This window comes from Elephantulus edwardii, unplaced genomic scaffold, assembly GCF_000299155.1.
Source record: "Elephantulus edwardii isolate Elephantulus edwardi_28Jun2011 unplaced genomic scaffold, EleEdw1.0 scaffold00082, whole genome shotgun sequence".
NCBI lineage: Eukaryota > Metazoa > Chordata > Mammalia > Macroscelidea > Macroscelididae > Elephantulus > Elephantulus edwardii.
Window position 1 is genome coordinate 5864735 of NW_006399832.1, and position 11866 is coordinate 5876600.

The 11866-nt window shown below is 39.1% G+C and overlaps 1 protein-coding gene across 1 annotated transcript; it reads right to left on the bottom strand.

Annotated features, from left to right (window-relative positions):
* Positions 1-948: 948 nt before the first annotated feature.
* MTX3 (metaxin 3) lies at positions 949-10255 on the bottom strand. Its single transcript, XM_006889851.1, has 9 exons — positions 10163-10255; positions 9600-9669; positions 9160-9236; positions 7445-7537; positions 6624-6806; positions 6406-6482; positions 6022-6179; positions 4285-4373; positions 949-1059 (listed from the first exon to the last, which is right to left on the bottom strand). The coding sequence occupies exons 1-9, from the start codon at positions 10241-10243 to the stop codon at positions 949-951; spliced, it is 939 nt and encodes a 312-aa protein (XP_006889913.1). The 5' UTR covers positions 10244-10255.
* Positions 10256-11866: the final 1611 nt, after the last annotated feature.

The following is an 11866-nucleotide window of genomic DNA, read 5'->3' on the forward strand; positions in this document are numbered from 1 at the left end:
GATCTGAGCCAAGTACCGTGGTGAACCAGGACCCACTGCACAGCAGTATCTCTGTTGCTCTGGCTGAGGGTTCCTTCCGAACAGTGACTAACAGGTGGACAAGTTTAACTGAGACTTTATAGTCTGGAATAAATATGATGACCAAACATTCAGTTCTCCTGGAAACAATCCAAGAAAGATGACAAGATTTAAATATAGAAACTGGCACATTTGCCAAATAAATGAAAAGCCCTTATATTACACTGAATGCAGAAGCAAATACTAACATTATATTGAAGTGCATATAATCAGATTAATAGAATACATAACCACCATTAATATTTATACATACGGTACTAAACCCCAAAAGGATGGATTTATGAAAGCATTGTTAAAAAGCACATTCCTCATTGTTGTTTTTTTAAAAAAAAATATTAAGAATAGGCTTTTCTATTGTAATAATTTAAGTTTTTCCTAATTCCTAAAATAGGTATCAGATTTCTAATGGGGGTGGGGTCTCAGCCAAATAGCCATGTTAGATATTAAGACTCATCTTAGAAAACTAAGTATACTGAATTAACTTGAATAAATTAAGAGTGCACATTCAGAGACAAACTGCAGCTTTCAGTAAAGTGACACATGAACCAAAGGCAAAGATCTGCCGAGATTAAGGCAGGTTCTCCTTTTTTCCCTTAATATACAAATAAACACATACAGAGAGTACAACATCTTTTCCCTGCAGGTTCATTTAGTGTTCACTTTGATGTTACTTAAAGTGCATTGCCAAGCTAGAGTGCAAGCTTACTGATTAAAAGAAATAAAAGGTGACACAGAAAATTCCTTTCGTTTTAAAGTCTTCCTTATACCTACTAACAGCGGTTTCTTTTTGCCTTAGCGCAGTTCGTCTGAGAGATCATTGTGACAATCGTATGACCTGAAGGCAAAGCTTGGGCGCAGGCGTGACAATTGTCAGGGTGACAGCCGCTGTAAGGAATTACTGTCTTCCTCGGCTGGAGTCAATCTGAGTGTTGGCAGTTTCCGAGGGGGAAGTTGAGGGCTCTGGCGAAGATTGTCATCCATCTGTAGAAAGTATGATAGGTACAGCTGACTAATGGCTGTGGTAACACTCCTGTAGACTGTGGCTTCCCTAGCCAAGACACCGCCCAGTGAGTGCAGTACAGAATCTTAAGTTTCTAGGACAGCAAGCGCAATCTTTCTGTATTGCAAATAAAATCATGAGAATTTGAAATGCCATACCTCAAATACCCAGTGATTCAGTATCTGGGGGGAAAAAACCAAAACCCAACGTGCTCCATCTTTGATATTGTTTCAAAACTAAAGAAATTACATAAAATAAATACTCCACTGACATCTATCATCGTGTAATAGAGTTTGAGGTCTTCTAATATAAAGTGTAAGAGAAAAACTTGTTCCTCTAAGCTTCACAGCTTAAAGCAGATTCACGGACTCTCATTTGACTCTCCCAACACAGCTGTGAGCAAGACACAGCAGGCATAATCACTCCCTATTTTACAGATGAGCAGTATGAGAATCAGAAAAGCTAAGTGATTTGTCTCAGGTTACAAATCTAGCACAGGAACTGAAATGTAGATAAACCCAGGTGCTCTTATTCTAACATCTGTTCTTTCAACTTTACCTCATTCCTTCAATGAAAATGACCTACACTCTTCTGAAAATGGCTAGTTCTTTTAAGTTGAAGGTATTAAGACCAAGAGAAGATAGAAAAAGAGGCAGAAATTAAAATATATTCTTGATATCTAATCCAGAGATCTTTCCAATGCTGAATCAGTTTGCTGCGAGTTTTTTAAAAACTAGAATATTAGTTTCTATCATCAAACCCAAGTAGGTAAGACTTTATAAAATCTAATAGTGTGTTACCCCTATGAATCAGTTTTAAGCAGAGTTTTGAACCAGTTCTTCTCAGTTCACTCACAGCAACCAGGTGAAACTCTAATAGACTCAAATTTGTCAAGTGTGAGTGTATCATCTAAATGGGAAAAAATATGAAGCCTAACTAAAAACTTAAGTCTTGTTAGAAAACAAAGGCAACATGCAAGGTGTCTAACAAGCAAATCTCTTTATCAGAATAGATGCAAACAATAGAACCCAGCTCAAAAATCGCAGGCAGCCTGGTAGCTGACTGTACCACTGTGAATGCACATCTTACTACACAGTCCTGGAAATGGTCTAGTCTCTGCCATCAGGTTCCTGAAAGGCTCATTATGCCTTTTCTTCCCTTCCAGGAATTCAACTCAGATTTTTCCATTCCAGTACACTCACATTTTACAAATTCTGGTCTGTTCTGCCTTCACTGTTCAGGCCCTGAGTGAACTGGCTTGGACCAGTTCAAAGTTCTGCTTTTAGAGAAAGAAATGGATGGTGCAGCATATTAAGAAAATGCTCAAGAGCCTCCGATTTACCCAAAGAAGAGCACATTAGCATCTTTGAGACTACCAGGATAGTTTTTATTCAGAATGAAGTATTTTTTTTTTTTAGGTCCAGGTCTTGAGTTCACTATCAACTTAAATTCATAGTAGATTTAGAAGCAGCTACCATTAAAAAAACACAAAAATCAAAATAAAATGGCATACCAAATACAATTACTCATCATACAGCCAGGCATTTTTAAAGAGTTAACATATGTGCAGAGCATTACTATTTTCCCCTAGAGTTCTCAAAATGCTCTAATAATGCACAGGAGAAATGTTTCAGGAGAGATATGTAGGACTTGTAAGAAAGAAAAGAGAGCCTAAGACTGCTGGGAAAACATTCCCACTGACCAGGTGAATCAACTGTGTCAAGATATTTTTTTTTTCTTGCAAGAATTATGATCCCTGAACATAACTTTTTTTTTTTGAGTTGTGTGTTTTCTGTCCAAATTTTGAACAGTACTGAGCAATAAATCCATTGCTGTAACATGTTGTAACTTCCTCAAGTGACATGTATGACTGGGGTAACGGGTGGTGGTGAGCTGACAGAAACAGAGCCAGGAAACTTTTACACATCAATGATGACCCACAAGAGAAGAGTATACAGTGATGACAGAACTGCTAGGTATCACTTCCACCACATGTAGGTATTCCATGGCTCCTATGTCATTAAAAAAATCAGAAACTGACAGCCTTTCTCTGAGGAGTGTCTAACATGGTTCAAGTTATCATCTCTCTATCTACATTAATACTTAATTAGGAGAAAAACTTAGGATTAAACAAAGGAGGCTTTATTTTCATTTGGCAAAACTTTAATAATTGATCCTTATAATTTTACCACTTCAAACTGTAACACATGAAATATCACAAGATAAAGAATCTCTTCAGAGAGTAACAGAACCTGACTAGTAACAAATAAATTATCTTACTTATTAGTTGAGCTCAAGATTCAGGACAGCTTTTGGGGTCATTTCTAAGGTTCAAGTATCTTCTCTACCTCATGCTCACAGAATTAACTCCCAAAGGTTCAGTGTGCTCATCTGTAAAATGAAGATGATAATGATGCCTGCACGCAGAGCGGTTGTGCAAATTAAATGTGCTAACTCGTATAAAGCTCATGGGACACAGTGTCTGTAACTCAGACCTCAAAAGTGTTAGGCAGTGTTACTGCACTACACTGCCCCATTATTTATGAAAGAATAAAGCATTCATTTGTGCAAGAAATGAACCAAGTTATTAGACACTTGGGAGGAAAAAAAAATAGTGAGTAAACTATTTGCATTTATCCAGTTAGAATCATCCTTAAGATTTCTACTGTTGGCTTTCTCCCTTGTTCTGTTTTTCAGTATCTCTTATATTCTAGGAACAGAAGTGGCACACTGGTGGAAAAATGTAGGCTACATTCAGAACACAAAAGGACAGTAACGAGAAAAAGAAAACACCATGCAAAAGGAAGTAAAAAGATATAATGGTACTAATAGGAGAACATAATTACAGGGACCTAAAAATCTCAAGAAATATCATCCGCAGAGAAAGAGAGACAGGCAAACAAGCAAGAAGCTGTTCACTTGTTTGTTTAAAGCCAGCTTTCTGAGTTTCTCAACTTAAAAGTACTAACTGCAAGATAAACACAAACCCACTACACCATTATCTAGTCTTTTCCCAAAGCAATCAGGCAATCTGGCTTCAGAGTGATGTATAATATACAACTTTAGTATTTAAACAGCTTTCTGAAATATAAACTATTAAAACAAAAATAAACTAAAAGGGTCTATTAAATAACCCCAATTACATTATTACCTGCAGAAAGGAAAATACTAAACTACTATAAAGTAATGACTGAAGTAAACTTGACCTTTTCAATCAAGTTGGACTCCTTATTTACAAGCTGTGTGAGTTTCTGAAGATTTGCATCTACTGTATCTTGTCCAGCTGGAGAGATGCCTAAGAAGCCAGGATAGAAATGAGAGAAAGACAGGAAATTTAAAAAGCCTTAAATCTGTTTAGATTGAATGAATTTTGAGTCGACCCACCCTCCCAAGTGCTGTCTCTACACCACAAAAAGAAGGGAGTGAGAGGGTGCAAGGGGAAAACCATTCTGGGTTCAGTGGCAAAGTTACAGGGATAGTAATGCTCTAAAACCAAACCCTAAACAAAAGAACTAAAATTGTACTATAAGCAAATACTGTTAGCCAAAGATTTCAGCCTGCCAAAGTCATTAGTAAAAGCACAGAACAGTCCTCATTTCCTTTTGAAATTTAGCTTGTACTTTCTCCTATCCATTTCAAACAGGTCCTTGGCTACTATATGGCTAGTTCCTAAGGCAATGACTCTAAAATAGTTACCCATCAGACATCAAAAATACTTGGAGAGACATTAAAAAAAAAAAAGAAAGAAAGAAAGAAAAAGAAACAGATTCTTGAGAGCCATCCCTATGAGATTCTAATTCAATAAGTCTGGAGTAAACTCGAGATCCTGAATCTGTCAGTCTATCAGGCTTGGTAACTACCACTTCACAGTGACAAGGTAGTTGCTGTTAGCTGTCAATGCATCAACTTTTAACTCAGGGAAGTCTTCAGGTGCCCAGAGAATTGCTCTATAGAGTTTTAAAGACTTAAATCTTTCATATGCAGATCACCAGGTCCATTTCCCAAAATATCTCTGAGGGAGTTTGAAGTGCAAACCTTTTGGCTAGTCACTTAATTTCATGACATCCAAACTACTTTCATTTCTCTTTCTCTCATTGCCAATAAGTGAGAACTAACTCATCACTGACGCTCCAGCAGGTTTCCAAGACTGTAAATCACATGGGAGATCATTCAACTTTCTCCCATAGAGCAGCTGGTGGATTCAAATCGTTAGAGAAGCTCAGCCTTTAGCTTAGCAATGTGTCTATGAACTACCCCATCAGAGCTCCCACTCTAACTACTAGCTCCTCCCTACACATCAAATACATAGTCATCTTAAAAATAAACTTGTCTACCTAAGCTAGCTCTTCTTATGGCTCATTTCTTAAAAGAAAAATGCAGCCAATCTTCCCAAGAAGACTTAATAACATAGTTATTTTGTGCATGGTCCCCCTCATCCAAAGCGGCGCATCTCAAAATGGCAAGTACTCTCAATTTACTAAACCTCTAGTCTGCTGCAATGTTTTCAAGTAGTGGAATCATGGGAGTGCACCTCACCAAAAATCAATCTGCTCCTGATTCCTGTGCATGCAGGAAAATGCTAGAAGCAGTGGGTAAGGATCATTTAAAATAATTGCCCACTTGCATTAGGACAAATACTATATTTCAGCAAAGACTCACAAATACCTATAGTGTTTTTTTAGAAGATAATGATCTACTTTAAAGGTGCAAGATTTAAAAACCAAGAAATGTATAAAACCCAGAGGAACAGATAATACATTAGTGAGCTATTTAACATACATGAGAATAAAAATGAAATTGGAAAAATAATTTTTTTTCAATGCTATGCATCAGCATTTAACCACAAACCTCATCAGAGAAACAAAATAAATTTTGATCATGTCATCTTAGGGAGCATTTACTCAATACATGAATAAACATTAGCTAAAGAGGAGATAGCTTACCTGCAAGGCTAACCCTAAAATAGCTGCTTAGGATATCATCACAAAAACGACACAGGTTGGAAAGCTGCTTCAAGTGTTCTTGTAACTGAACTTTGGGAAATCGCACTTTGTAAAGAGGTGCAAGAAAACCAAACACATAGGCATCCAAGGTAGAAGGCCTGCAAAGAAAATTAAGAATTTTAAAAAAGCATTTAAGAAAGTCATATTAAGTTTATAATAACCAACCTCTATAGAAAAGGTTTCCTATTCTAAAAATCCACTAAATCCTATTAAGTGAAAAACTCCTCTTTTAGAGGGACTAGAGAATCTTCTTGGAATAAGTGCTCACCAAATGAATGTGCACAAAACAAAACAAAAAAGTGGTTTTAAAGAAAATGTACTTACGTATCTCCAAAGAAAAACTGAGATGTTCCCAATCTCTTTGACAGAAGATTTAGGCACTCCTTGGCATCTCTGTATATCTAATACGGATGAAATTATATCTCAAAGGTAGGAAAAATGCTTTCAAACTACTTTATAGATAGGCATCTAAAGGTCATCTCTGCTGCCTCTCCTACCCCTTCTCTGGCAAGTTCTTGCTCTTAAAATACCCCAACAGATACCTGAGCTTCCACTTCTTGGAGGTGGTAGAGAGGAGGCACTCCTCTGGTCAGGAGAATCCTATTCAATGCTCCTTTCGACATTCTTCCAGGTAGGATCAAACTCAAGGGAAAAGGAATTCGTGACGCAAACCATGGTTTGGTCACAGTAAAGTAATTGTCACTCTCAACCCAGAATGTGTGAAGCTAGAAAGAGAAGAACAAAACACTACAAGTATGTTCTTTTATAAAAAGAAAGATCATTCAATCCATATGAAATAGAGGGGTGAGAATAGGGGGTTAGGTGTTAACCACAGCGTGGCACAATTCGATGGGTGGGTGGGATGAAGGAAATTGGAAGGATCTTTTGTGAAAAACAAGGTATGCCAACTTTGTAAATAAATCAGGATAAAATTTCTTAAAAAAGTGTGTATAAAAAGTTATTTTCCAGTTAGAATGATTCAAAGATAAAATGAGATTTTTAAATGTTTTGTTAACTAATGTATCCTACATACTGAATAAACTTTCTGGCATTCAGTAGGTAATAAATATTTGTCAAATGAATGATTTATAGTTCCATCAATTGTATACACAGAGCAGCAAGCTCCATCTCCCACAAGCAAATTTTATTTCCAAAATGGTTATCTTTCTCTTTGTTGTTTCACAAACTAGTTGACTGTCTAAGAGAATCCTATTTCACAGCAATACAAAAGAATCAAGATTAATTAGAATTAAGACTTAAAGAAAATGTCTTTCCTAAAGCTCTTTCATTCTTGTTCATCTAAATAGGCTAAGTGCATTTGCAACTAAGTCACTAGAATATGGTTACACTGAAGACTGCTCACCACTGCAGGAAGAAGCTTCTCTTCCAGGAGAGCGATGTAAGCCAGGGTGTCCGCCCCTTGTTTTGCTGAGAGCTCATAATCAGCATTGTATTTCTATGAAGAACATGAAACCAAAGAACTTCAGAAGTCAGCGAAACTAAACAAAGTGGGTCTCTTGTTTTGTTTACTCCCAAATGCAAAGCATAACATGAAAAGAGGGATGCAAATCCAGTGAAAACTACTAACTGACATAGCACAACATCAAGCATACAGTTAGCTCAATAAATATCAGTGAAGACTTTTTACCAGGTACTACTATTTTCCATGCTTGTTAGTTATTTCGTTCAGTGCATGGCATGCAGTTTAAACTTAATAAAAGGAAGCTACTCTTTTTGTTAATAATAAGGAAAATGTTCCAATTGGTTGCATTTTTTTTCTTATAAAAGCCTTTCAGCTTAGAAAAGTCCTAACTTCTGTAACATAGGAATTCCTTCTTTAAAACAAAAAAATCAGGGGAGCTCTGGTGGCCTAGTGGCAAGGAGCTGCAAATACAATCCCAGAGGTGCACGGTTCAAATCCACCAGATGCTCTGCCGGGGAAGGAGGGACAATCTCCTCCTGTACCAGTCAGATCTGATTTGATGGTACCCTCACACAAAAATTAAAAAATTTTAAAAAAAGAACAAAAAAAAAATCATGGGCAAAACAATAACTTTTGTATTTACATAAACCTTTTCATAGTTAAAAGCTTTTGCTTTATTACTTCATGAAACCTTTCTCTAACTGCAATTACCAGTGGGTAGCTCTGCTGGTTTTGTGGGTAGGGAGTTGCACTGCTAACCCAAAGGTGGCCTCTCTCAGGTAGTTCAGATCCACCAGCAGCTCTGAGGGTTGACAGATGGGCAATCCCCTCCACTGTGATTTACAACCTCTGAAAACCCAATAGAGGGTCAGCTAGGAGTTAGTTCCGACTCAACAGCAATGTGATCCTGAGATGACAACCAGATTAAGAATACTGAATATACCACAGACTGTCAAAAGAGCAAATAAATCTATCCTTGAAGCAGCACAGCCAGAATGCTTCTTAGAAGCAAAGATGGTGAGACTTTGTCTCACATACTTTGGGCACACTGACAGACGGGGCCAATCCCTAGAGAAGGACATCATGCTTGGTCATTGAAAAGAAGAAAGACCTACAAACAAGGCAAATTCACATCTGACTGCAACAATAAGCTTACAGCACAGCAGAGAGAGATTGTGAGGGTGAGAAGAATCAAGCAGTAAGTATTTCATTCTGTCGGCTACAAGGTCACAAAGAGTTGAAGCCAGTTGGACAGTAGTAATATCAATTGAGGAAATGTTTGTTTTTTAAAAAAAAAGTTAATTGAGTGTAACTCAGATAGGACACCCAGCAGAGAATGTGTAGCAACTGTGTAACTGAAGTGACAGGTAACAGTTAAATAGCAAAACTGAATCTGCTTTACATGTAAGCGTCAATCAAATCCAAGTAAAGTGCATAAAAATATAAATGGACTATACCTCACTATATGACCTTCAAATCACAGTAAAACGCATGTTTTAGAGCAGTGATTTCGAAGTCTACTTTTTTTTTCCTATAAAATCCCAGGTCTCTCCAACTGTCTAAAGAGTTGGTCAAAAACAAACAAAGGAAAAAGAAAACAAAAGCAAAGTTTTAATACGTATTCTCAAAAGATTCCTTCAAAAATAACTACCAACCTGTTTCCTCAAAAAGTTTAATATTTTTGCAGGCTGCGAAATAATACTGTCTTCGGTTGTCAAAATTGGCACATCACCTATAATTAGAAAACAATTCACATAAAAGTAGGCATTTACATTTACTCTGAAGACGTTACAAGCCCCTAAAAACTCATTTAAAACACATTTGGCACATGGGGGGGTGGGGGAGTTGGCACTTTTTATTTTTCACAATTTCTGAAAGAGCAGTTCTAGAACACATCTTCACTTCTCATGTTTTCCACACTTGGCTTACATTTTCAGGAGTTACTCAGATTGATCAAACTATAAGCAATACATAGCCAAGGTCAGAGAACAGGAAATCGGAACGCCAAGTGTTCCGTGGCTTTTGGCTCCTGGCTTTAAGTGGAAAAAATTTAAAGAGAATAGAGAAAAGAAGTGTTGAAAATTGTTGACTGTACCTCTGGAACCTCTCCAAGTGTTATCGATAACATGGACTTTCAAGGGTGCACCAGAAAATTTGGCGTAAGCCTGAAATAGAGGTTGTAATAAAACATTTTAGACAGAAGACGCACTGCACAAGGAGAGAGCTGTTTTACTTCCCAGTGCATTCCCTAGAGAAGGCCCCCCCGAGCAGCGCCGACCCCTCAGGGGACCTTCCGCAGGGGTTGCACGCGCCCTCGACGCGGGGACTTCATTCTCCAAGATTCTGGCGATGCGGAACAAGTGCATCCCCAAATTCGGGCTTTACGTCGGCTGCGCAGCTATTTCTGCAAGGCCAACGAAATACAGAGCGGAGCGGCCATGACGCTCCCGCCAGCCCTCGCAGGGTCACCAGCAAGGCTGCGACCCGAGGACGAAAAGGCGCCCAGACCGGTTCGGCGAGGAACACCCCCGGCGACCTCAGCCCTGGGGCGCTGCACGGAACTGCGGGAAGGAGCCCGAGCTGGCCCCAGGGGGCCTCACGCCTCTGGCCCCGCCCTTTCTCCCGGGGCCCAGGTTCGGGCCCACCAGGCGGCCTCACCATTACCACCAGGGACTCGCTGTGCACCGAGGGGAGCCCCCAGTCGCCTCCCCAGCAACTGAGCTCCAAGGGGGCAGCCATGTTGTTGGGCCGACCTTTGCTACCCCGGATGCACTTTTGTAGCCTAATTTCCGGTGGGGGCGGGGCGCGAGAGAAGATGGTTTGTAGTGGGTGATTAAAAGAAATCATTTAGCGTTCAGTCAGACCGATTCATAGCTGACCCTCGAGGAGTATTTCAGGGAGCTCTGGTGCCCTGGTGATGAAAAGCTTTGCTGCAATCTCGAAGGCACGCGGTTGGAATCAAGTAGCTGCTCCGCAGGAGAAAGACAGATAGTCATCTGTGCAATTTACTGCGTCTGAAAACCCCCTGGAGGGTCAGCTCTGAATCTGTTGTAACTTGCGGGCACACAACAACAACAAATGGCATATTGCTCGATTTTGGATTAACAGAGTCATACAGACTACTGTTGCGGAATTTGGAGAAATAACTATTGACAGGATTAACAAGAGCGCTTAGAAGCTGCTAGTCCTTGGTCAGTGTGTTAAGAACCCTGGTCTTGTCTGCTGCAAACATTTCCCAAATACATATACATATATATAACGAAGTTTAAGGTTGTGTTCCCTCAAACAATGAAAGCTCCAAAGAAACATCTACAAATTTTCATGAAATGTCTATAATAAAAAATATTTGAGGGACTACCTTACAGTTCATACCAAACAAACCAAACCTATTGCCATCGAATGAGTTCCGACTCACAGTGACTCTCCATCAGGTTTTAAAGGTTATAAATCTGTATCAAGAATATTGCTCATCTTTCTCTGATTAGTGATGGGTGGATTCCAACTGACAACCTTTCCATTAACAGCCCAACACATAGCCCACCAAACCACTAACTCTCCTTTTCCTATCCATTTGAAACACAATGCCAGCCTACCAAAGTTTGGGGTGATGTTTTCCAACCCACTCCCATCCTGTGTCTCTAAGTTCTCGGAAAATGAAAGGGAAAGAAATATATTAAAGATGGGTAATCCTAATAATTTTAAAAACTCAGAAATACTTAACATGTACCTTTATAACTGTTGTCATTCTTGTTGATAAGGGCTATGAAGTCAACTATGACTCATGTTTTTGTTGTTGTTAGGTGCCACTGAGTTGAGTTCGACTCATCGTGATGATATAAACAACAAATCTGGTCCCTGTCCTATCCAGTGCCATCTTCCTGAAACACTGGAGCCCACTGCGGCAGTCACCCTGTCTGTCAATTCACCTTGTAGAGGGTCTTTCCTTTACCAACCCTCCACCCTTCCAAGCATCATGTCCCTCTCCTTGCAACATGCCAGAAGTATGTGAGGTGAAGCCTCATCATTTTTGCCTCCAAAGAGCACTCCAGTAGCACCCTCTCCAGGATATATTTGTTTGTTCTTTTGGCCAGTACTCTTTTAAATTTTCTTTTTTTTTGTTTTTTTTGTTCAGTGCTCTTTCCCAACACCACAGCTCAAAGGCATCGATTCTTCTTCCGTCATTATTCACTAAGACTCATCATAGCTGTATACACAATGATTCTGAAACTTGTCCTATCATCAACTCTGATATACCTGAGGACATTGATAGGTCACTGTGTGAATCCATCGTTTTGAGGGTCATCCTCTCTTTTTCTGACACTCTACCTTTCCACATTTTTTTTCAAGAATTAACCCCTCCAG